The 27186-nt window shown below is 43.2% G+C and overlaps 2 protein-coding genes across 2 annotated transcripts; one reads left to right on the top strand and one right to left on the bottom strand.

Moving 5' to 3' along the window:
- Positions 1–8117: 8117 nt before the first annotated feature.
- Positions 8118–9507, bottom strand: LOC119650023. The gene is made up of 3 exons (XM_038052499.1): positions 9070–9507; positions 8933–9013; positions 8118–8863 (listed from the first exon to the last, which is right to left on the bottom strand). Exons 1-3 carry the CDS (start codon positions 9267–9269, stop codon positions 8482–8484), a joined length of 663 nt encoding a protein of 220 aa, XP_037908427.1. The 5' UTR covers positions 9270–9507; the 3' UTR covers positions 8118–8481.
- Positions 9508–17619: 8112 nt separating this feature from the next.
- On the top strand, positions 17620–19379 carry LOC119649652 (cell wall protein DAN4). The gene is made up of 2 exons (XM_038051907.1): positions 17620–17852; positions 17919–19379. Exons 1-2 carry the CDS (start codon positions 17832–17834, stop codon positions 19032–19034), a joined length of 1137 nt encoding a protein of 378 aa, XP_037907835.1. The 5' UTR covers positions 17620–17831; the 3' UTR covers positions 19035–19379.
- The last annotated feature ends 7807 nt before the right edge of the window (positions 19380–27186 follow it).

Here is a 27186-nt window from a genome sequence, read left to right as displayed (position 1 = left end):
TATGGGGTCATCGGGAAGCGGAAACCTGATGATTGCATGGCTATGATCCGTGAAAGCAAGCCTGAATTTTGGAGCTAATACCCAGAGCCAAGTACAGATGAAAGACAAATTATTATTAGGGAACAAAGAGGATAATAATGTTGGCTTGGTGGTTTACTTGGCTATCGCAATTGGTAACTTTGGAAATAATAGCGGAAAAACAATGAACTAGGGTCCCTTGAGAGGACGTGGTAAAATGTTACGCTAAATCCGTGCAGGCAGACATGAGCCTGAATATTGCTAGTGACAGTAGCTGTACTGGACAAAGTAGAGCAGAAATAGCGTACATCAAAGATTAGAAAATCAACTCGTTGCTGAAGGAGATAATAGACTCAATACGTTTTGTGAATGCATTGATCACTAAACACAACGTCCATTATCACATCAAGATAGCGGTCCTAAACGTTATGAACCCTTGCAAAAAAGCTTACTTGCTGAAAGCAGGAAAAATAAGTTTGTAGTCGCGAGGTTGGTCCCTATTCACTATGGATAGGTATGGTCTTTAAATGACTGGAGGACCATGTAGTCGGATCTTAAAGAAAGAAGTATGGTAGATCTGATCCTGGCCTGGCAAAAGCCTGAAAAGATACCAGAATGCATGTTATATAATTGTTCCGGGTTTGATGGAAAAAAACCGCAGAATCCGGTCAAGAAGAGAGAAGACGCCAATCTGAACTGGTCTGTCTAGGAGCTTCATGAGGATGTGGCAATTTCTAGTGAGCCATATAAACGGAAGACAACGTGATATAGAGTATCGATAGAAGTGGAAGTTGTGCAATTTGAGCGACTTGAAGATAGACAAGAGTAAATATTGCGGGACCCTTTTCATCACTGCGCATTGTGCTTATGAACATCTCCAAAGAAGTATAGGTTCAGTGGTCAATATTGTCAACATTACTTTCGTTACCAGAGAGCTGTGGGACATGAAGCCACTTCGGGTGAAGCAATGGATTATGAATATATTTGACGTGTACATGTTTTCTGGGGCACTTGTATTCAAGGAAAGTTTCACGCCGATAGGTACGACGGAAGAGAAAACTGCGCAAATTATTAACTTGGTCTCAGCGTATGTTATGATACTTCGATGCTCGGGTGCAGAAATATCTTCAGAAACCTTGATGGAATGTAAAAGTCAGGCAACTAAAGACTGTATGCAAGCGAACAAAAGGAAGTTTGCAGTGTGCAAGTTGAACAGATTATTGCATATTGCATGGGGATATCTGAAACTTGCTGGGGAAAGTTACGAAAAACTGTCAGTAAGAGCGGGCAGGATTCGTTATAGCAACTTTGCGAAGAGATCGACTTTAATCTTTTCGGAGGAACCTATAGAGCGCTTATGGCTAAGCTGCAAAAAAGACCCCTGATTTTGTTTGGTAAGCAACAGCGCTTGATTTTGCTACCAAAGACTAATAAATCACATGGTTGGCTACTCTCGTACCATGCAATTTCTTTAATGGATAGCGTGAAGGCTGATGGCGCGTACAGTATGCAATATGCTACCCTCTATTGTGGAGCAAATAGTAGGCATGTCGAAGCAACAATACGAATGTCCGATGCTCGATTTGAGGAATGCTTTGTACTTGGCTCAATGGCAGCATGTTATGAGAGGGCTACGTGTCGGCTTACATTTTAAAAAATCAGCAGGGATATTTCGCGTCACTCTTTGTCACTACCATAGCTCCAGATGAATACTTGGTAAGGACAAAGCGCTTCAAGGTTTGGTACTAGAACCGTTACTCTAGAATGCACTATTTGTATGTACTGCTACACTTATTAATTGGGCCAACGAGGATGTTGTCTGGGAATGTGGGTTATCAAACTGGTTAATGAAGGAATGGCTGGTATCACAAGGGAAACTTCAGCCCGCGTGTAACAGAAGACTGAGGCTATACTTGTCAGTAGCCATAGGGTAGGACTTGTCTGAAGGATTCATGCCGAACAAAATGTGGTAGAATTTAAACTGTATATCAAGTACCCCGGTGTGATATTACATAGATTACGAGGTAAACTCCAAGGAATGCCTAAATTATTTGAGCGAAAAAGGGCTAACTGGAGTAATGTTCGGCATTGGAGGACCTAAACCACTGAGGAGGTTACTACCAGTGTGAGGTCTAAAACTACATCCAGTACCGGCTTGGGCGAAGGTCTCTAAGGTTAAGGCGTAGGGGAATCAACTCCCGGCATGCTAAGCATTGATAGCGCATTTTGAGAATAGTCTGACGCAACAGTGCTATAGGTTGTTGGGTGATACCCATTGATACCTTTGTGGCTTAGTGTACGTCTACACAATTAAATTGTGGCAGGGAAGCTGAAATGTTACACACGCAAAGGGAGTCTATTTAAATATCCAGGATAGGATGATGCGCTGCCATGAAAATAAGGAAATGTTATTTTCCACAAAACTCTAGGAAACGACGGACTCGAGAAACTCGTATTGAAGTGTGGAACAAGTAACTTTCGAAATACATTGGCTGGGGTCGAAAAAACTCAACTCAACTCAGAAAACTTTGTCTCAACGACAGAAAACGTATGATCCCTCCTTACTTCTTGGACTTACCTCTGCATTTAATTTGATACCACCTAGTAAATATCTTTAGCGTAGTGTTGATCTTACTATTTTAATAAAGTTAAAACCGTTCTCCCTGATATTTTTGTCGTAATCTCTCTGTTAAGTAGAATGCCTGATCGACTAGTTAGAAGCAAACTCGATCTGGGTTTTTAAACGATTTATTAGGTATACATATTACAATATTCAATAATCAATCTCAAAATATACTATTCTAATACCAATTTATGTCTTGTGTAATGAAACGTATAAAAGCAATCTATTAATCCGCTCTAAAATTCGGTCTTACTATGATCTTGCGCTTAACCAGTTACGCCGACTTTATAAGCATTTCCTATGTTCATATATTTCATCTCTAAAACCACTTATACTAAGCTACAGATAAGGATTAAGATATTTTGTCGACATCACTTCCATGGACTACATTCACAACTAATCTATTCCTCAGCTTCGGGCTCAGCAGAAGCCTCCTCCTCAGGAGGTGGCTCTGAGTCTGCTTTGGATGTGGACAGGTCCTTTGACCCCCTTGTCGCAGTCTTAAATGACCGCGAATGAATAGGAAGCGGAATTCTGCTTCGATTTGGTATTTTACTGATGAGCAGCCCTGGCGGGGGTTCATCGACGTACTCACTCTCCCACGTGATGTTGTTATTTTGGCGAATATATCGCATGTGTTTGATAAGATTCTCAATGTTGGGAGGACTATCATAGAATTCGTCCCTGATTGAGAGCAGGTAGAGCTCGGTGTACAGGTAGTATTCGATGGGTATGTCGAAAATTCCGCTGGCCAGCAGAATGACGGTTGTAATTGTAACGTTGAGTAAAGCGGTTGGGTCACGTTGAATTTCGTGTTCAGTAGCTTTAGCCTTGAGGCGTGCAGTCTGATATGCATTGATTGCGTAATCGACGCGGCCTTTCCATCCCACTCTAGTTGTATCCCCGAACCTGGTTGCATTTTGATCACTCAAGGACACTTGATATGCCTCTTCCCTATGATGTCGGCTCACTTGCTTCTCTTCCTCTGCTTCGGGGAAACTGAAACTTGGTATGTATAAGTTTCGAAATTCGGTCCTATTAGCGGGGTCGTCATCAGCGAGCTCGTATTCTGTATCAGGTTCTGGTGGGGGTGTTGGTGGTGAATCGGGTGCCTCAGGCATATCAGGATTATCGGGATCCGCCATCGCTACAGACTATTTGTGGCTGTTTTACCAAAAAATATAAATTTTAACAGAAAATAATATGAAAATCGAAACATGGAACTAGAGATTTTGACGTGCTAGTCAGAGTCGGCTGAAAAAGTGCTTTCAGATGATTTATTATGAGAAACGATAACTTGGATTTTATAATTTGAAAATCAGTGAACACTTGATCCAAATGTTCAATGAATATATTCGAAACTTTATATAATCCGACTCAGTGCGGAAGTAAAGTCAGCTAGGTTTTCTAGTTCCTTATGGGTAAGACGCATTTAATGACTAAAAGAAATGATTAAAAAAATTACCCTTAAGGGTTTGTGTAAAACAAAACCTTTTTAAAATCGGTTTATTGTCTGTCTGTCTGTTTGTCACATACACTTTTCTCAGAAAAAGTATTGATTTTTGATATTAATTTGGTGGGAAGAACGGCAATGGGAATCTTCTCACATGCAGTTCGTAGCATTGTTTTAAGTTAAGTTTAAAAGGGGAGGGGCTCCAAATCAGGGCGTAAGTGGAAATTCCGGACCCGGAGTTAAAATTATGTGGAAAACGGAGTCCAGGGTGAAAATTATACGAGTGTTGAATGGAATTTACACGGGCCCCTTATTAGCCCTTTTCTCATTGAAATTTCTATTCCGGGCTCCCGAGAAAACTCCAAGACCGGGAGGAATCCCCCTTCCATTTTCCTCAGGCCTGGTCCCCATATGTCATCATGGATGTTCATATTCATCTTTGTAGAAGAATAGAGAGAATTGTAAGGAATTCCAAGAGAACAGATTGGGGATTCTATCTAAGCCAGCGATAACATGGCTCATCTATAGGTGGACGGTGGTATCAGGAACAAACTGGAACTGGGGACAATGGTGAAAAACCTTAACAGAGTCAGCAATGACTAGTATGAGGCCAGTTGTCGGGTTAAGACAATCGCTTCACAAAGGTATGTATCCTGGTGGGACCCTAATAATCCAGCAAAATTAAGAACAGAAATGCGAAAACTCTTTATCCAGGGACTGGCCGAGGATAAAAAACGCACTGATGACATTCAGGAACGCGGTCATAGAAGCAAACAACAGAAATTGAACAAACCACAGAGGCATCCAAGCAGATTGAGCAATCCTCATTTGTCTGCCTGAAAAATAATATTAGAGAGAATGCGTAGGACAGGCTACTTTTAAAAATTCTGGGGTCCTATCCGACAGCGAATAACAGTAACATTCTGCCTGATACCCAAATAACGGTCAGAGAAAAGAAAAAGGTAAATTGGAGAACCGCAAAAAAGGTATAGTCGGAAGTTAAAGTAAGATGGGAAGCGCGTTATTAAACCATAGAAATCACCCAGATTGGATGGTATCTTCTCAGCGCTACTCCAGGGGGCCTAGAATCACTTTAGGCTTCCTCTTGTGAGTAATAAGGGGCACTATAGCCTTGGAGAAAATACAAAGGGCATGAAGGTGAGCAAAAGTGGTTGTCATTTCGAAAGGGAGTAGAAAAGACCTTTTCCACCTAAATTTTTCAGACCAATTTCCGTGGTATCTTTCTTATTGAAAACAGTATGATAGTTACCCTGAACATACTGCGCCGGAATATATACCGCAATAGTAAAGACAATGATTACCTATGGGTGTAACACTCAGGTAGTTAAACTAATTTGAAAGACTGTGTGTGTATAAATGGGGTGATGCGAACATCCCCAAAGGTATCCTTGGAGGTCCTTCTGAAATTGATCCCACCCTCTGAGAACCAGTGGGGCTTACAGGTGGAGTTGCTCCAAATGTCGGCAAAGCTTGCGAAAGTGAAGGGTGCACAAATTCTTTCGTTGAAATATGCTCGAAAAATTGTCGCCATCTATCCGTCGCGGCACGTCGGTCTGTAAGCAAAGTAACGTTCTTGTCATTAACGCAACAGAAGTGTTCGATATCCTGTGTGTGATGTCGACTTTTGACAAGTCGAGATGTCCAGAAATGTCCAGTTTATTGTAAAGCTCTTTGTAATGGATCTCTCGGATAACAGCGGTCGCTTTCTTTGCTTCCCGGTTGGCTTTCTTGTAAATTTTCCAATTGGTCAGCTTTTCATCGTTGAGAAACTTGTGGTTGAAGCGTTTTTTTTTTCACGGAACTATATTTCAACATCATCATTTCAAAGCCAAGTACTCGCATGATGAACCACTTACCTGGTTTGGTGACCCTGAGGGTGGTATAGGCCGCTTTGTGGATCGCATCTTTAACTTGGTTCCTCGATTTTTCCACAGTCGTAATGGTTGGTAATCTTTTAAGTGAGATCATTTCTTCTTTCTTCTCATGAAATCGCCACCATTTAATACGTGACGGGCCACTACGTTCCTCACGTTGGTTTCGGGCGCTTTGAATCTCAAGACGGCAATCAACGGTTGATGTTGATTTGCGATGGTCTCGTAGGGAACAGCTTTGCAGTCGGTGAGGGTGGTAAAATATCGGCGTTTTATAAGAATATATGCAGTCGGTTTGCGTTTTACTATTCCCACCATAAACTGTAGGAACAATCGTTTGATGAGCCATGTATTGACAATTGTAAGGTCGTGGGTGTCTGCGAAATCGACTATAAGCTCGTCACCTTGATTGCGCGTTCCAAACCTATTTCCTCCATGGCACCACAGGTCAACTCTTGCTTCCTTTCCCTGAGCTTGGGACCAGCGGCTATGTAAACAACATGACAGAGTTAGTTGGCATATACAGCTGCTATACTCAATTCAGTGCTATATTTACCGAGTATGAGCAAAAATCAGCTATGATTGTTGACTTTGGCCATGACTTGGATGTAGGTGGTCAAATAAAATACCTAGACGATATGGAGATCTACGCGACAGAGACAGCGGGAGCGGTAAATTCCTGGCTGATCTTTGCGGATGAAAAAACGGAAGGGGTTGTGTAGAAAGAGGAACATTGTTAAGGTGGAAGCCGATGGATAGATGGCTAGCCCACTATCAAATCCTTGACGGCAATTATTGGTGGTAAACTGAGTAGGCAGCGCCTAGAGCCTGCGTGTCAAAAGGCAGATAGTGTCGCCGCTGCATTTGCAAAAATGTTGGCAAATGTTGGTCGGCTGCGCATGCAAACTCTCAGAGACGGAAGTAGGTGAAATCAGTTTATTGGATAATGGCTTTCAGAGTTTGCCGCGTTTTTAGAACTATGTCAGATGAGGTAGTGATAGCGGGTATGATCCCATTGGACATTGTAGCGAAAGGAAATGTCGTGCTCTAGCATCCAAGGAGTATGGAAGGGCAGGCAGAGCGCAGAAATGTGGCAAAGTTAGAGTCTTATGATCTCTGTTTATGCAGAAGGGATAGTTTTTTTTGAGAGGTCGGTGGATGCACAGACTAATTCTCAACATTAGAGTGTGGTTTGAGCGAAAATACGGGGAGACCAACTACTACATATTTCAATTCCTCAAAGGATAAGGTGGTTTTTACAGGCAGTACTTGCATCGGTTCACACTGAATGGTTCGCCGGATTGTTCTGGATTCAGTGGTATACCCGAGTACCTAGAGCATGTGGTGTTTAACTGTTTAAGCTACATGAAGAAGAGAGGAATATCTAATGAAGCGCTGGGAAGGTGCATGAGTTGGAGCGAATTTATCTTTCTAAGATTTATACAACTGTGTACGAACAAAAAAATGCAGCCGGATTCTGGGTACAGAAGTGCCTCAGTATGATCGCTTCTAACAATGGTATTAGGTATTAGGACATAGGGTTTCGGTCCTAGGGATCTTTCATCTTACTCTCTTTAACCGATTCAGTATTGCAAAGTTTCTTAGAACGAACCTATTGACTTTTGTACCGGAAAAATATAGGAGCAGTCCAATAAGTCAGTCCTTTTGCTGAAGTAAGGAAGAGGGTTTGCCATGCGGCAGATTAATTTGGCGCGCCTGAATGTTTTTCGACGTAAACATAATCTTATATGTGTGGAAAACAGAAGCGATTCCACTGGCGGTTCCAAGCTTCCCTCACACTCAATTTCTCTGAGATACGCCGCATTTGATGAGCAGAGGCTGTGTCAGCATTCATAAAGCGTCTCACCAGGCAAATTATTCTTGTGTTGTCTAGTTCGCTGAGTTCTTTCAAAACCGAGATTTTCTTCAAATGAGGAGGTCTCCCCCCTCCGGAAACAACTGTTTTGCAAAAAAAGCCATCAAGTACCATTTGCATGGGTTGAAGCGAAGGAAGCATCACTGGGAGAATTGTATAATCTCATAACGAGATTATGTGCGAAAATAAATATAAATTTGAAAAAAAACACGATGCTTCATTATTAGATTGGAAAATTTCCAAACAACCAACGTAGATGTTCAAAATATTTTTTATTAACAATTTTTATGAACTTTCTTTTAATAGCACTATTTGTTGAAATACAATATTCAAGGTGCCATAGCTGCAACGTATAAAATTTGTTTGCTCTCAATATAAAAAATAATACTTCAATTAGCATCATTAGCGTCATGTCTTCAAACCTCCATCTTCTCCGGCCGTAATGGTACCTCACCGCCAACTTCGTCAGAGATAATTTTAACATTTCATACCATCAAAAATCTTAACATTTAAGTACTAATTAACAGTCTTAGTCAAGTCGTGATTAAATAATAATGTATTCAGGTGAATTTTGTAGATCTATGGAAAATCCTGCATTTACGAGTGGATGGCTGGGTATTTATTTCTTTATGAGATTATCTGTAGATTTTTTTGTCTTTTCTAGCTGTTGTCCCGTTATCTGGGTGGTGAGGTCGGGGATGTCGGAAAGGTGCTTTAAGTCACTTATGCTGAGGATGTGAGGTTTTTCATACCCCGTGAGGTTGCTGGTGGACAGCTGGAAGTAGCCTGTATCGCTGTGGGTTATATTAACGATGGTTCCTGTAATTGGGAGGGTTTGAAGTAGTTGCGCGGGGTTAGAGAAAGCTCCAATGTCTACAGGGGCTATGCCTGTCAGCACTTGGCCACTGATGTTGGTCTGAATCGGGAGTGGAACTCTACCAAGGTCGATGTGACTGCTATTTCTGTGTGCGTCAAAGAAGGTGAGATCAACGCGTTCATGGCTACAAAAGAAGGGAGAATTATTAACATTATTTGATGTTAACCCAGTGGACCCAGTGGTTAGCAAGTACCTTTCGAAGTCTGTGGAGTTATCTTCATCTGAAGAATCTGTCAGTATTCCAATTTCATACACCACGGCTTTGACGACGTACCTGCAATAAAAGCAACCTTTAACTTCTTGGACTTCTGGTATTCCCATGTTACTTACAGGTCCTTTGAACTATTCCGATGTATGATGAATTCCCGTCCACTTCCTAATTCGTCACTTCCCTCACTCCCATCGCCACTATCGCTGATACTGCTTCCACTTTCACTCGAGTTTAAAACCGGTAGACATTGCGCCTTCTGGATAGCATTTAATCCAATGAACAACACAAGCGCCGTTGCAACAATTTGTAAGAACGCCATCTTTGATTGTTGTGATTTATCTCGGCAACAGATCAAGGACTTCGAAGATAGCTCTTATTTTTGTCTAACCGGAGTAAGCTCGCTCGTGCGAACTAAACCTAGATGTTAACTCGAAGTGAATCGAACACTGGAGAAATCCAAAGAAGAAACTCTTTGGAGAGTCTCACGAAAATTTTCGCGTTCAACTCGCGACCGTACCGAATATCTTGCAGCTCAATTATCAATTGATTTTCCTTGTAGGTTTCCACCTACTTTTATACCTCATGGGGTAGGGATTGCGTCTGCAGAGTTGTCGGACCTGAATTAATTAGTATGTTCACTTGGCACAAAAAAAAGGTGCTGATGACGCCAATATGGTGGAGCGAAATCGACTATCAATTTCCAATCGAATGTTTCAATTAGACACATTCTAGGTTGTTTTCTATTAGGATTAATTTAATTTTTGAGTTTTTAGCGAGTTTAAGTGATACAATTGATTAATAAATAAACAATGATTTTGCCAAAACTGCCGCATTTTATAGATTGTGGGTTATTTAGTTGTTTTTCTTGAAATGGTAAAACGCATCTGGCTTTTGGGGTAAATTAACACATCAGTTTTGATTTTTTTTATATTTTAAAGCACATGACGATTTTAATTTGATATCGAAAGTCATTTAGCGGTTGAGTAAGCTGACAAGGCTTGATATACGCCTGAAGGTCGATTTCATTCAGAAATTCAAATGGTAACTACATATTTAGTGGCAATTTTTATCCTAATTTGCTTTAGTAATCCAACGTATTCCATCCTTGATTTCGGTTGATGAATTAGAAGCAAGAGAAAGGAAAACTAGTAAGTTGTCTTCTTCTTTAACTTTTGCCCCGTACAGCAGGAGCTCGTATAAATCGTATGTGTTTTTTTTCTCGGCCATAACCCTAGTCCGCGTGTAGTGGTGTTTCAGTCGGCCTTTTGGTCTTCTTCCATTGGTTTCGATGTTCAGGCCAATTTAAGCTAGTGAATTCTAGTCAGCGTGACTTATGTGTCTATACCATTGAAGAGGCCTCTCTCTCGTTCTTATCTGGGACGTTATTATAGCGTGTGCCATTGATCCAACACAGCGTCCTTGGCTCCATTACCGCGAGGTGCCATTCATTGTCTTTGATTGTTGGTCTTCACTCAGAACTGTAACTGGGACAGGGCAGATGACACTGCGGTAAATTTTGGATTTGAGACGTTCGTTGATTCGCCCACAGTATATCTAATAGGCAGTATCCATACTAAAATGCCCCGACTTGCATATGTATTGCGGAAGCTTATCCCTACACATGATAGGCGCTAAAGAAGGACAAAGCATAATCTTCGTCAAATCGTATTGGCAAGAGAAAGATGAAAGGAACATGTCAGCCATATTTGATTGATTGTGTCATGGCCGCTGTCAGATTTGTCTATTTTTGTAATTTGAATCGAAAAAAGAGAAATTTCTGAATGAAAAAAAATATTTGAATGGCATCCATCCTGCGTAGCCTCAAGCAAACTATATTTGGAAGTTATCAATGCGATAGTTTCATTCATGAAATGCGTGCACCGCGAGGATTTCATTCCAAAAGTTGAAAATTTGAAGTGTACGTTTCATTATTTACTACACTGCAAGTGCAAAGTAAACAAAGGTAATACAACGAAACATGTTTTGAGAGGTAATGGAAGCGGATTTTTTTTTTGAAAGGTTTAGTTTATAATTCGAGATAAACTAATTGCGCTTTTATTGAAAAATTAATGGAAATGGAATCAGTTTGTGTATTAAAAGTGTTTCGTGTGGTAAAGGTTGATTGTAATGGCTGAGATTCTAGTAGATATGTAAAATTTATAAATGCTCATAATGCAAAGTTTCCTCTTTACTTGAAAGTGGTGGTGATAGTAGGAAAAAGAAACCGACGATATCGTGAGAAAAAAAACTTTTCGTAACAAAAATAAGAGCCAGAGTATTAAATAAAGGTTTTTATTAGCTCTTTATACAATTTTATAGTAAATACTCTTTTCTGGGTAAATTCTCTACCTTTGTTATAGGCGGATAACGGCATAAATAAGTAAATTACGACTTTGAGTTCCACAGAGCCTTTTTGTGTCCTCCGATCTCGAGCTGGAAGAAATGCTCTCCCTGCTCGAGAACACAGTACGGGCCTTCATATGAGGGCTGTAACAGCTTCCGCCGTGCACGTGTCCAGTTCCTTGGGCGCACAGACAGGTGCGGACGAGTGTCAGGTGGTTGAAGTGGCTTTGATGCGTCGAAGATTGTCTCGCAGCAGACGCAACGATCCCGACTCTGTGAGACCCGATCTCTTGTCGAAGACCGGATCACTTGGGAGCCTTGGGTTCTCCTCTCTCTCTCCAGCAAATTCCTCTCGGCGGGTTGTTCGTAGGCCGAGTAAGACGAGAGGCAAGACTTGAGTCCAGGACGGATTGTCGCGTGCCATAATGGCGGCTTTCAGCGTCTGGTGCTAACGTTCTAGCATCCCATTGGATTGCGGGTGGCATGCGAAGTCCGCTGGCATTTGAAACCTAGGAGTTTGCCTAACTCCGAGAAAAGGGTGGACTCAAATTGCATTCCCTGGTCAGTGATGACCGCTGCAGGGATGCCAAAGCGAGGGATCCGCTCTCGACAGAGGGCTTCGGCACAAGATTGCGCCGTAATGTCCCTCATAGGTATTGCCTCAGGTCACCGATGATTGTAAGGCAATACTTGTAACTGTGCAAGTCTCGCAAAGGTCCTACTATGTCGAGGTGTATGGTGTGGAACCGCTTGGTAGTGCGGGGGAATGAGTCCACCTCTTTCCTTACATGTCTGGTGACTTTACACTTCTGGCATGCGATGCACTCTCTGGCCCAGGAGTTGACATCCTTGTTCATGGAGAGCCAGAAGTATTTCTCGGTGACTAGCCGCTTTGTTGTCCTGATGCCTGGATGCGCTAAGTCGTGAACCGCGTGGAACACTTCCTTGCGAAAGGTGGCCAGAATGTATGGCCGGGGTCCCTTTTCCGAGTCTTCGCAGCAGAGAAAGAGGTTCGAGCCGTAGATGGGCAACTCCCGAAATTTGTATTCGGGGTTGGATTTGAGGCTCTGAAGTACTGCGTCATCTTCCTGCGCTTTGGCAATAGCCGAGAAGTCGAGTGCGGCGGGGATGATAACCTCGTAAACTTAAAGCTTATAAAGCTCAAGTGTCGAAGCTGACGAGGGGACGCTTTGTCGGGCTTTTGTTTCAAAGCATTTGTGAGACGCTTATGGTCCGTGAACACTGTGAACGGCCTGCATTCTAGGGCGAAGCGGAAGTATTTGATGCTCAAGTACGCGGTGAGTAGATCTCGATCGTAAGTGCTGTAGTTTCGTTGAGTGGGGTCTAACTGTCTGGAGAAGAAGCTCAACGGCTGTCAGACTTGGTTAACGTTTTGGTGAAGAGCAGCACCTACTGCGATGTCAGAGGCATCAACAAAAGCGGCTAGGGGTGCATCTTATCGAGAAAATGCCAAGAGTGCAGCATCAGCCAGTTGCTGTCGGGATTTATCGAATGCGCGGATAGCCTCTTCAGACCACACAATCTCTCGTGTGTCCTTCGTTTTGGGACCAGACAAGTACCCGTTCAAAACGGACAGGTGTTGGGCGGCCTTGGACAGGAAACGACGATAGAAGTTTAGTATGCCCAAGAAGCTGCGCAAATCCTTCAGGGTTTTCGGACGCGGAAAGCTTGAGATCGCTTGCACCTTGTCTGGGTCGGGCTGTATTCCGTCAGGGGAAATGAAGTGGCTGAGTAGTCTGACCTGTGTCTGGTGGAACTTGCATTTTTCAACGTTTAGGACTTAACCGGCCTCAAGGAGACGTTGAAAAATGCACTCGAGATGGGCTAAATGCTCAGACTCAGTGGAAGAAACGACCAAAACATCATCCGAGTATACGAAACAGAAATCGAGGTTTCGCAGGACCTTTGGAAGGTTTGCGCCGCATTGCACAACCGGAAAGTCATCTGTGTCAACTCGAAGAGTCCAAAGGGTGTGCATATTGCCGTCTTTGGAATGTCTTCAGGAGCTACAGCGATTTGGTAATAGGCTTAGTTAAATCTAAAGTCGAAAAGATGCGGCAGATGATGCGCAAAGTCGTGGATGAGTGGAATAGGATATCGATCTGGAACAGTCTGTGCGTTTAGCTTTCTGTAATCCCCACAGGGGCGCCATTCGCCATTTGGCTTAGGGACCATATGGAGTGGGGAAGACCAACAGCTGTCCGAAGGTCTCCAGATATCCTGTTGCATAAGTTGTTCAACCTCTTTCCGTGCAATAGGCAGCTTCTGGGGTGGTAGGGGACGCACCTTCGAGAAGATAGGGGAACCAGTAGTATTAATGTGGTGCTGCACATTGTGCTTCACTGGTTTAGAGAGACTACATTCGGTAGTAATCTGGCTGAACTTTTGGAGGAGTGCCCGAACACGAGAGTCGGTAATGTCCTCTAAAAGTACGGAAAGATTTTTACTTGGGTGAGATGCCATTTGGCTCGACAAATTAAGGTTGGTCGTGGGATCTATAAGAGACTTGTTTTGCAAGTCCACCAGCAACCCATAGTGACACAAAAAGTCTGCGCCTAGAATGGGGAAGCTGACATCCGCCAGGATGAATCGCCACGAAAACGTCCTACGCAAGCCAAACTCACGTCCACTTGCCTATACCTGTATGTGTTAATTCAGCAGGAATTTACTGCCGCCAATTTTAACGATTGAGGAAATAGTCGATGGTGCCGGGGTACGGAAAGAAATCTCCGCACCAGTATCTACGAGATAAATGCGCCTGCTGAGAGGGTCGTAAATTGTTAGGCGATGTGGCGCTGCGTTCTGGGTGGCCGTCGCCGGGACCCCCCCCCGAACCTAGTTTTTTGAGGTAGGGGTAAATTTACACGGGACCGTACATTTGGTGGCTTTCTCGCCGAATCTGCGATGGTACCAATAAATACTTCGGTCCGTAGGTTGTCCTGACGATCGCCCTTTTCGAGCAGAACACTGCGAGCAAACTCGCGACCTGGCGCCCAAACGCCGAGCGTCCAGCGTTGCCCTCATTTCAGCCATACAGGGCACAAGCGTGGCTATTTCACGCTTCAGCTCGCCAACTTCGTCAGAATTCTGCTGAACGGCCGCTATTGTTGGACGCGCGTGCACTTCGTGCACCTTATCGGCCGCAGCCGCCAGCGCCTCCAAGGAACCAGAGACGCACGCGAGGACCGCCTGGGTGCCCTCCGATTTTAACCAGTCGTCGTCGATCTTGCTCCCACCCAATTACCTCATTTCGCGAAGTGGGAGTTCGATCGCCCAACGACAAACCTGCCAGCAACTCGGTCTGCAACAGTGTGTAAAAGACCGATTTCACAATGTCGGCTACCAGGAGGATGGACTCCTCATCCAGACCTACAATCGCATGGTTAAATTTGGTTGCCGACGCCGACGACATATCTGAAGGTAAGTTAACGACGCGAGTGTTGTCGAAGGCGCGGCTGTACCGGATTCTAACAAGGCCCTACACTAACTACGGCAGACCGTATCCACAAATGCCCCCTCGAGCCTATTATTATTATTCTGTTAAGAGAAAGTCGCACCGCGTCCTTGAAGAACTATTGTCCCCCTTTTGCTGGTTATAGTGTACCTATTGATCATAGTATCTCAAGCAGGCCTGTAACCGTTAGGAACTTTAGTATGTTCCCTACTTCCAGATGTTTCAGCTCTGGTATTAAGTGTTCTCTCAGATGTCTCGACCTAATTTGCACAAGTGCAAACGACACTGTATAGGGGTTTCGTCCTCCTCCTCACAAAACCTGCAGGCAGTGTCCGTAGATATCCCTAGCTTCCCTAGGTGATAGTTCAGCCGACAATGGGTTCGTATCCCCCAATAAGCACCCTGGACGGCTCCATCCCTGGTAGGCCCGCCCAATATAGTTCCCTCAACCGTTTTTCTTCATTTCTTAAATTCATAGCCATGAAACCGTTTCCGATTCCACAGAAGGGTTCTGGCCCGTGTAAAGCTGTCCCTGCTCCCTTGTTGGCTAGTCTGCTGCCTCGTTGCCTTCCAACCCAGCATGGCCTGGAACCCAAAATATCCAGACCTTGTTGGACGAGCCGAGCGTATTCAGTCTCTCAAGGCATTCCCATACCAGTTTAGAGTTCACCTGGTTGGACCTAAGTGCCTTGATCGCTGCTTGGCTATCGGTGAGAATAGCGTTCTGTCCCTTGTAGTTCATTTGCAGATTAAAGGAGGCACATTTGTCTATGGTGTATATTTCCACCTGGAATATGCTAGTGTACCTGCCCATTGGCTCAAAGTACATTTTCCTTGGACCAATGACATCGGCACCCGCTCCCTCTGCTGTGAGGGATCCGTCAGTGTACCAAGGAATCAGTTGCTGGTTTAAGCCATATGTCGCAGCTGCACTTCTTGTAAGCAGTGCTTCTTATCTTATACCAATTGGATTCTAGATTCGACCGCACCCAGATGCCAGTTCAATCCGGGAAACTGCCGAAAGTGTCAAAAGAGTTTACTCACTGTTATCGATCGCCTTTGTTGCCGTGAGCTTTCCGAGTTTTCTTTTGAATATAAGGCCACGTTATTGTTGCAATATTCTTGTTATTTGGAACTAATTTCTCTTTCGTTTGGTGCGATGAGAAGTGTTCGGGTGAAATAATGAAAATTATGACAGCAAATCGCTCCTAAAACTACTTCTTCACAAAAAGGACAAACGACGGACGAATCTGGATGGTGCTCGCCACTACTGCCATGGGTCGGTGTTGATAACGACGGATTGCTTTTTGAGCTCCTTTGGGACTGCTTGTTCCGCGCTTGTAGGCTCTTGAAAGGGGTTTCAGCCTATTAATGGCCGACTTCTCGGATCTGCGGTTTTTATTTCCTTTCCCACAGAATTATGTACTTCTAATCGGTTATAAGCACCAAAACTGATCGAAAGTCGATGCCAAATCCGTTCCAAGGTAAATGCAGGTTGAAAATGGCAAACCAAAGAAATGCGGGAATAATTGAGAATGATCTGAAACGCTTCTTAGAACAGCTTTTCATTCAAATTTTATTGGGGTCACCACTAAAGAAATCTTTAGACTTCTTCTTTAAAATCCTTTTATATTTTTAAAACTTAAATAGATGATAATACAAATTAATCTACATGCTTAAATTAAAGAATAATAGGAATACGACTCCAATCCTGCACTGACTTTTTCAAAAAACAATTTATTTTTTTTTTAAATTTATGATTTTATCATTGCCTGGTGTGTCACGGAGAACACCGATGGTGGCCACTGTGAATCGAATTAACAACATTCGCTGCGCCACAGTTTAGTGGCTCTTTTCCAGGAAACCGGTTTTTGTCCAACGCATTCCCTGCAACGCTGTTACATCAGCTTTCTATTGAGTATCGTATCGGCTAGTTGCTGGGCAACATTTGGTCTGTACTTCTTAACATCGGTTTTCCGTGTGGGGTTGACAACCCTACCCAACCCCCAACCTGGAGGACCATACAGCTCCTGACCGAAGCTCCATCATTGGCTTCTTAATATCGGTTTTCCGTGTAAGGTGGTCAACCTTACCCAACCCCCAATCTGAAGGACCAGTTAGTACAATTTGACCCGTTTTTAGGGGCGGGAGACTCGGTTTCATTCCATCCATCCGTCTACAACTTTTCATTAAAAAAGGACTCCCAGCAATCACCACGTGGAGGTTAGAGTTTGGTAGTAGAACTGTTGGTGTTGGTTCAGCAGGCGTCCCAGGTTTTATGCTCCATAATGGGTACCAATCCCTGGGAGCCCTGGGACCTATACTACCCTTTGACCGCCATTTCGTCTATGAGGCAAGTTGAAATGATTCAGTGGGTGCCGGTTATATTGAGAAAACTGTGGAAAATGAGAGTTCATAACGAAGAAATATATTGGTTTAATGTAGATTCTATTATCAAACATGTACAAATGAATCATTTTGAAGAATCCAGATTAGTCTAGTGATTGCTACTTTGTTGATTGTTGGACAATTAATATATCACATGCTCGTCTATTTACACTTCCTACGTAAGAGAAAGAATCATGCCTTTCAGTAATTATTTATAGGCGTCGTAACTATGAGCTGACCCCTTCGAAAATCTAGGAACCACCATTTCAACTTCAACCAATTACTGCAAATTAACACCTCGAATCTTACTTTTCATCTGAGTTTCTTACCCATTTCGTTATAGATAGGATGCTAAATGCGCAATATCAGCCATAATGCGAGCTACTTTTCGCAAAATTCTATAAAAACCCAGCTATATATCTTTCTCAGTGAGAAATTACGTGAATTGGAACAATCCCAGAGTTGTTGTTATTTCATGCAATTTTCAGCGCTGGTCCATGTTGTTGACCATCTAAATAGGCTGACCCACGAGCAAATTATCACATTCGTGTTTTTCACATGAAGGTGTTCACATGAGATTATAAAGAGCTTTCAGACCTGAGATAGGTTGGGCAAAAGTTTGTGAGAAGACGAAGAGGATAAAATCAGTGGAATTATTCCGGGATACTGGACAGGATGCTGAAATTGTGGAATTTTGTAAGAATACTCGTATTTTTTCGGAAAAGTTGAAAGGATGAAGTAATCGTGTGCAATCGATTTCAGATTGGATTAGTGTTTTTGGTGTGGGGAGTATGCAGTGCGTTAGATAGTGACGAATATGCAACTGGAGAGTCGCTCGATGGGAGTTCTTTGGATGTGTACCGCTATACTGTGTTAGATCCCGAAAGGTATGAGGATGCATCTTCGCAGGAAGATGATGTCCGCAAGAAGAGAGAAAGCGCTACAACTCGACAGTCCACTGAAGGTGAGGCGGCTGCTTCAGTAGAACCGTCACCTGCTCCCAGAGTTAATCTAGATGAACTAATAGGAAGAGTTGAAGGATCATTTGTGCAGTCAGCTTTGAGTGTTGTTAGTTTCGTGGTAACTCAAAATAGTACTAATGCCCCTAATTCTACTGACAAGGATAAAGATGAAATTTCTCAAAACCATAAACGTTCTGCATTCTCCACTGACGAAGTCGCCTCTGATCAGGACACAATATTCAAATATGTTACTACCAGGAGCATTCCTGCAAGCGAAGATCAGCCACCACATTACATTGTTGATGAGGTAGCGGTATCAAAAGGCCGAAGTGCAATTACTCCTTTGATCGCTTCTCTGGACTTCCATGTTGAGAAGATACACGAATCCACTGTAAGTTCGACACCTAGTACCCTGAAAGATGGGGACATTCAGGAGTCTAGCAACTCGGCTCTAACAGTTGGTAAAGTAATCGTTGATGATGTCAAAGTAACTACATTTGTTACTCCCATTCATGCTGCGGAATCAACCACCCCATCATCTTTAAGCAAATCTACCACTAGTGAGCCAGCAGAAGTAGTGGAAATAACACCCAAAACTTCTACTACGGAAGCTTCTATATCTTCAGCTTCAATTCCGAAAGAAATACCTTCAGCCCCTTCATCGTCAACCACTTCTTCAACACCTAACACTTCATCATCAACAACAACTGCATCAAGTTTGCCAGCTTCGACTTCAGTTTCACCAGCGTCTGCTTCACCATCAACTGCAGAAGCAACTTCCTCAACAACTTCATCAACGCCAACTTCGACTTCCACGAAAACCCCCATTGAAAAACTGAAGGAAGCTGAAGAGGATCTGAAGGAGAAAGTGGCTGAGATCGAAGCTGAACCTATAATTTTGTCAGCTCGAGTCTAAATTGTTGCTAAGGGGCTTAATCTTTTTTCGGTGAATCATGTGTTGTGGACTATGTCCTCCCCTGGAAACCATTTTATTTTTCTTGGCATTCCACTCCATTATTTGATCGTATGACTGTTTGGTAACGAAGAACAATCACCGATGGTTCAGCAAAACTGGCGTCAGCAATTAGCATGCCGGGGTTGCTTGCTAACTTAAGTCCACTTCAGTATTTTTTCTGTTAGTGTTTACTTTAAATATTATAGCAAATATGGAATATATTTATTTTTACTTTGAATTTGTTCAAAATTTAAGATTTATTTTGGTATGTTTGAGATATTGAATAAATAAAGATTTTATTGAGAATCGAGACTTTGGGTAGACGCACTCCGTATTGTTTCTTCGAATTTAAGGTATTTGTTTTTCAATAATGCGTGTTTGCTGCAAAAGGGGTCAGTGAATTCTGGAAATGTTGAAGTTTCGTTTGCTTATGAAATCGCTAATTTCCAGAACGGGGTCATTCTTAGCCGGACTTTTGCGTTGCCTATTGCACAGGTAAATACAGCAAATATGTGGCTTTTGTGAATGCTTTGAATGCAGTATTTGCATAAGTAATTAGAAGCGTTCCATTCTCGGTTGAATCTGGCTTTGTTGTTCTTCCACTTTCAATGCAAATGTGTGCAGGTCAATTTAGCATATTTATGGAAAATTTTTACTCCAGATCCGGTGACTTAGTGAAATTTGTAGAAATATTGTCCTAATAAATAAAATTGACATTGCCACTTTCTTAATAATGGGTTCTAAGGTATATGTACATTTGTAATTTCTATTTTTTTAGCTTGGTGGATAAAAGGAATAGCTGAGTAGTCTTTGCTGGGGATTTGGAAATCAGCCAGAAGAATTGTCAGTTATGCCCTACAGTTGCAATCGCTTGGTTTCCTAGGGATAAAAAAGGGAGCTGTGGTTGCTTTCCGTAAATCCATTTGCTTCCACCAAGTCAACTATGTTTCAAACTATAATATTGTCATAGCAGAAACGCGCAACCTCTCTTCCAATTTTGTGATTGTTTCGGTTTATCTCCCTCCCAGTAGCTCCATCGGGGATTTCAACACGGCTGTTGAGAGGGTGCTCACTTTTTGTGAAAAATATAACAATGTTCTCATCACGGTGGATCTGAATGTCAAATCCATCAATCTGGATGATTACCTCAGCAATGGCAAAAACAGATGTCTAGAGGCTGCGGGCCTCCATTTCTCATTTCTCTTCTTTAATAATGGTATGCCCACTTTTTACAACCAACCGTCAATGTCAAGCTAATTGGGCTCGGTTCTGCACATTGCTCTTGCTAATTCTGCCAGTCAATGATGGCAGTGGAATCCGATCCAATCGAAACCAATAGTTTGAGCCTGAGCTGGCTAAAGCTAAATAAATTGTTTAGGATAAGTGAGGGATCCATCTGATGCCACTCGCGGTCACGTTGCTCCCAGGGCAGAGGTGAGGCAGCGTCTGAAGAGCTGCCTCTGTCCTGGACGAAACCGTTTGTCCTATAATTTTTGTAATGCTTGGGTGCCATGCCCCAAACGAGGGATCCGCGGAACAAAGAGACGTGGGAGTAAGTTGCTCTCCATTTGGTCCGGTCCAACAACAAGTGGTTGTGGACTTAGGATCCCTCACTTATCCTAAACAATCTAATAGTCACCACACCCCTCTCTCTACATCTCTACGCAGATGCTCAATGTTCTCCTAGTGAGTTAGTTAGTTTAGTTTACAGGGGGCAGCTCCGAGCACCCAGGCCATTGTTAGGCCCATTGTACTATCCCCGTAAATCGCCTATTCAATGGCTTCCCGCCTACCGCGTTCGCAGGCTTTAACGAATCTGAGCACATTCTCCAGGGGCAGAGAGTGTGCAGATCTTTCATTGAAGAAAATCTTGCCAAGGTGTCTTTGTCTAAGATCTGAGGAGGCCGGGCAGCTGCATAAAAAGTGCTAAGCCGTCTCCTCTTCCTCACATTGGCTGCACATAGCCGAAACCACTAACCAAATCTTTTGCATATGGTAGTTTAAGGAAGAGTGTCCCGTTAAAAGTCTTACTAGGGTTTTCATGTTCCACTTCTTAAGGGACAACATGAATTCCGTTCTAGTGGCCCTAGGCTCTTTCACAAGGATTTTCGCTTGCCGACAAGAGTCCAAATTTCTCCACTCGGCTGCGTGAATCTTTGCAGCTTCACCCTTCAGAGTACACTTGACAATAGATGGTCGAATTCCAAGAGCTAGTTCTGACCCCACCATTGTGGATCCAGACTCTCGGCGAGCTAATCCCTCAGCCTCCTCATTACCAGCGATGTTAGAGTGCCCCGGCACACATATCAGGAACGTTTCGTTCAGTCGGCCAAGTTTCATCAGTACCTGATGACAACTCCGCATCAACTGGCTTGGCAAGTCGTTGCTATTTAGTGCCAATAATGCCGCCCGACTTTCGGAACAGATCCGAATGGTGTGACCCCACCATTTTTGTCGTAGATATTCTTTTGCTGTCAATGAAATGGTATATAGCTCCGCCTGGAATATGGTCGTCGTTTTTCCGAGGGGTCGGGCCAGTTCTATAATCGGATTCCTCGAGAGCACCCCTGCGCCCGATCTGTCTCCATGACTGATCTGACGGTGAAGATTATTAAGTCTGTAATCTGAAAAGACTCATGGCCATTTGCCGACCATTCTTCTCTTTCGGTGATTAGGACAGTGTATGTCTTTTCAAAGACGAACCTGGAAACCATATGAGCATCAGGGCTACCGGATGTTTGTCAAGGAATTTCCAGATAGACGCATGACCATGTGATTGGCCGCCTTTCCACGCCAATGGTATCGAGTCTATATGCGTCATTGGCTGCTTTCCTTTTCACTTTCAAGTGAATGGGTGGTAAATCTAGGATAGCTTCAAGTGCCGCACTCATTGCTCCAGTGATACTTAGGCAACCAAGTCTCTGAATTTGAATTCGCAGCTTCCTGCTGTTAGCGAAGTTCAGTTTTGGCCACAAGACGATGCATGTATACATCAAAATTGGTTTTATTATGGATGTATACATCCAGTATATCTGTTTTGGTGAAAGTCCCCAGGTTTTGCTTATCGCATTCCTACAGTACCAGAGCAATCGGCAGGATTTCTGATATTGTTCCTGGAAATGATGCTTCCACGTTAACTTGGAGTTGAAATGTACTCCTTGACTGTTTGTGCCAGTTGGATTTCCGCCACTGTTAACGTGGGTAACGTATAGCTGCCCCACCTCACGCTCCAAGTGAACATAACTAATCCAGTCTCCCTAGCGTTCATCGTGAGTCTATTGCGGAGGCACCAACTGTGAATTTCATGCAGAGTTGCATTCAAGTGGTCACATATTGTGCCTACAAACTTGCCGGTAATTGTTACGGCTAGCTCGTCTGCAAATGCTTGCGCGAAGACTTTTTTGTCCTCCAGGAGCCACAGCAAGGTATCCATTACCAGGAGCCATAACAGTGGAGAGATAACCCCTCCTTGTGGGCAGTTCCTGCTTCAATAGATTTCTGGTCGACTGATTTGTGGATTTTTCTCCACTCTAGCATATGAAGGATCCAACTGAATAGCAGCGGTTCGAAACCATGCTGTCTTGCCGCATCACAAATTGCCGCGATGTCCTTTTCAATTTTTGCCGTATGTTCATGGAGTACTGTCTCCGTGGATTTGCCTTTCTGGTAGGCTGGTTTGCCAAATCCGAGTTCCACCATGGTGTTTTACCCTTCTTTTGCATCTTGAGTGGACAGTTTTCTTCAAAAGCTTCTCTCATGCTAATTGTGATGATCTGGGTTGGCTTTTCAATTCCAGCAATGGATTTGATGTGCTTCCCAGGGATCGTGACTTGGGCGCTCAATTCTATTTTATACGTCACCCAATCTGTCTTCCGCGGATTCCAAAATGCAGTGGGTATAGGTGGATCCATCCCCATTACGAAATCAATGCGTCTGTGATCCGAGAGTGTGATATCGTTTGATACTCTCTACTCTCCGACCAGAGCCGTGATGTCAGGAGGTGCCACCGTGATGTTGATGACCTATCGCCTAACCACGTTGAAGAAAATGGGTTCATTACCCAAATTAAGGATTTGCAAATCGGTTGCTACTAGATACTCCAGTAGTCTCGATGCTCTTGCATTGATGTTGGAACTTCCACAGCATATGTGGTGAGCGTTGACATCACATCCTGCTATTACCCCCATGCCTCTACTTTTGGCATATTGGATAGCTCTGATGAATGTTCCATTTGGAACGACTTCTGTGTCATAGGGAAAATATGCAGAGCACCACAGTACCTCTTTATCTCACTGTTGACTTGGTTAGTTTAGCCGATGTGGTGCCGGCATGACATAGGTCGTTAACCAAATTAGCTTGGAAGTCTTTTGAGACTACTATGCAGGAGCAGGTCAGCGTGTTGGAAGTTTAGGCCCCTGACTACCCCACCAAAAACCCACGGTTCTTGTATGAGGTAAATAATTGTCTTGCAGCTATTGATCCGACGACTGACTAGTGCAGTCGCCGCTTTCGATTTTTCCCGAACCTTCTTAACTTTGAGTTCGAGAACGCCGATAGTGACAAAAGTTCCCGGCATATCGTTTCTCTCTTCTGTTCCTGTGTCCAGGTGGAAGTGTTAAGGTTATTCTGCACACCAAGTTGTTCCAGAACCCCAGCACCGTTCCGCTTTTATTCTGGAAGCCAGAGGAAGCACTTTTTAAACAATGGAAGCTGAGAGACCTATTTCAAGGTTAGTCGCGCAGCCTCCAACAAATCTTTAGGAAGGAGCAGTACTGCCTGAGCCACTCGTTTGTGCCTTCGTCGGCAAAGTTTAGCCGTAAAATTTTACGATATACACCTACCGACTCAAAGCAAAGCTTAATGCCTTGCAAGGATGCAGTCCTTACAGCTAGGAGGAGTTTCCTTCTAAGGTGTTCACACTGCTCAGTATCGTAACTGGATGGATTAGAGTCGTCGTACAGGACCCATCCATCGGCTTCGATAGTCTTGGCTGCAAATGCAGGCCTAGCCGTTGCCGGCCGAGCTGTCTTTGCTGCCTTTTGTATCGAAGAGTTAGGATCGTCCGAGGACCGCTGCCGCTTCGGCTTCCCTTTAGCCGCAGATGCTCCGAACGATCCTCTCCCCTCAACCTTGGCACAGTTCTTGGGTTGTGCATTGCCCGGAGGTGGCTTGCCCGAAGTTGGTTTGTCCGAACACTGTTTGCTGTCCGCGGACAGGTGCTTACCCATGGGCAGGACTTTAGCATCAGCAGGTGGCGCCGATTGGAGCCTGGAGTCAGGAGTGCTGACGGAAGGGGCCTGCTTCAGGTCGTCCGTTAAGGATTGGGTCCCAATTAGATTGATGTAAACGGAAAATAAGGAGGGATTGAAATTTGTTCAAACATGGTCGAGATCGTATAAATATATGACGCAAACATTAAAAGTAGTAAGAATAATGAAACAACGAAGGATGAAGTCAGCAAATTTACAGTGAAAATTTATTCGTGTAAAAATTATAACTATGAGCATTGCAATAATGCAATAAGTAGCTTGTTGGAATTAATTAAACTAAAATATATAAGGAGTATAAAACAAAACAGAAAAAATAATATTGTTTCCTGTGGGTGCTTTACTGGATCTTGATTGTTATTTTCAAATATCGCCGAATTATATTATAGAAATAATAATCATGCATGAATGGACGTTAGATTGTTTCGCTCTAGCCCGGAAAAGCGTCAGTCCTTACGTTTATCTAGGGTTCCACCCTATTATGTTTGAAGCAGCAGTGGGTGAACATTTAGGTTGGGTTGGGCCACCGCAGGGCCACCAAGTCATCTAGTAGTTTATCCCGGGTAGGTTTAGTTTGCTGCCTTTATATGGTGCCCAGGCCTCAAAACACTCTTCATATCGATATCCGTTCAAATTAAGTTAATAATAGTATATTACCATATTTTTGGGGAAATTGAATAAAACCCCCCTTAAGTATATCCAAGAGTTATAAAAGTTGGTAGTAGTATAAAATATAATATGAAGCTTATTGTCCCCAAGTTTGATCAAAATCATATTATTAGTAACCAAGTTATAGTAGCTCAAAATTGACTTTACCGTGTATTTTTTAATGTATAGCCATATACAGGGTGCGACAGCATAACTTCCTTTTTTAAAATGCGTGCCACTCAGCTAGTTGATGTCATAGCGGAGCGCTAGTAGTCTCGTTCAAGAGGGGATACTGTAAAGTTTTGTCCCGACACGGTTCAGTCGCCATCATATGTTGGAATAGTGAGGAGCGTGCCTTTGCCGTTGAGGTTTACTTTTCAAGCGGATGTTCGGTTATTGCAACACAGCGTGCATTTCGGAATCGCTTTAATTTAGCCCCGTTGACTCCCGTCCCAGACCGCAAATCAATTGTTACATGGGTCACTACATTCAGACAAACTGCAAGTGCGACAAAAGGAAGAACTGGAGTCCCTCGGCCCGTTAGATCACCTGAGAACATTAAAGCAGTGAGAGCGTCAATTTTGCGATCGCCACGGCGTTCTGCGCGCAAACACGCATCTGCCCTTGGACTATCCGATCGTTCTGTGAGAAGAATTCTTCATGATGATCTTCATTTTCATTCCTATAAAATGGCGATAGTGCAGGAACTTTCAGAACGTGACTTCAATTCTCGGATGAACGCGTGTGAGCTTCTTCTTGATGTCGTTCCCGAGGGTGCTATTGTTTTTTTTAGCGATGAAGCCCATTTTCATTTGAGTGGGTCGGTTAACAATAAAACATGCGCTACTGGGCTGACACCAACCCTCGAGAATTGCATCAAAAGTCTTTGCATTCATCCAAAGTCACAGTGTGGTGTGCAATTTCCTCAGCTGGAATTATTGGTCCCTGGTTTTTTGAGGAAAATGAGGTTACAGTGACAGTGAATTCGGACCGGTATGTAAACATGCTACAGAATTTTTTTTTCCCACGGCTAGAAAATTTGGATTTGGGGGACACTTGGTTCCAACAAGACGGTGCAACAGCACACACTTCAAGAGCATCGATGGTTGTTTTGAGGGAACACTTTCCAGAGCGCCTTATCTTAATTAGAGGCGATATGGAATGGCCGGCATGCCCTCCCGATCTGTCCCCTTGTGATTTTTTTCTATGGGGTTTTTTGAAATCCCGTGTTTATGTGAACCGTCCAAGCCTACAAGATTTGAAGACCAACATCCAAGAAGAAATTGCCAACATAACACCTGCTATGCTAACAAGAGTCATGACAAACGCCAGAAATCGGTTTACGCACTGTATGGAGAATGGGGGACGTCACCTAACAGATTTGATCTTCAAAACAATGTAAATAAAAACTTTAGACATGTACCTACATTATAAAAAATAAATAAATATTTTCCGATGCATACAATAGATTTTATTGAGTTTTGAAAAAAGGAAGTTATGCTGCCGCACCCTGTATAAATAGATAACGAAATGGGATGTAGTTTGAGGCCTAGATTTGATAGAGATGCATCTTTGTCACTATTTTTAGATTTTTTGGTTGGGTGGGTTCTGAAAACGAGGCTTGTTATCCTTTATGGAACCTACATTTTGGGTCCTAATGCCCTTACCCTCCAGCTGATATGGAAAGTTCTGAAAAGTTATATTTGAACCCATTCATTTGAAAACCTACATGACCATATTCCGATAAAAAAAAATTTACATTCCTTTTTCTCTCTTTTTCCCCTTCCTTCTCATTGTATGTAAAGAGACTTACAGATCACACGTTCTCACCAAATTTCGTAACAATAGGTTCTGTCGTTTCCTAGTAAATTGGATGTCACAGATGAACAGACAGATATTGAATCGAAAAATAAAGCTTCGCTTTGCACAAAAAAAGATGAAAAGAAGAATGGATGGAAAGGATGAGATGGTATGGTAGGAGTGGAAAAGTGCGCTGTGAGGAGACATTGATTACGAGTAGAGGTTTTGGCAAGAAATCATTTTTTGAACAGACGAGTAATGGTGGGTATATTATCTGGTCCAGACAATTTTTGACTTTATTATTTCTGGTGGTACTGCAAATTTTCACTTGGCTAGATGGTATTACTTCGATTGGGCTGAAAGATGATGAAGAGGCTGAAGGGGAAAATATATATAAG

Source organism: Hermetia illucens, chromosome 2 (assembly GCF_905115235.1).
Source record: "Hermetia illucens chromosome 2, iHerIll2.2.curated.20191125, whole genome shotgun sequence".
Taxonomy (NCBI): Eukaryota; Metazoa; Arthropoda; class Insecta; order Diptera; family Stratiomyidae; genus Hermetia; species Hermetia illucens.
The sequence above is the reverse complement of the archived record's forward strand: the minus strand, read 5'-3'. Positions and strand labels throughout refer to the sequence as shown.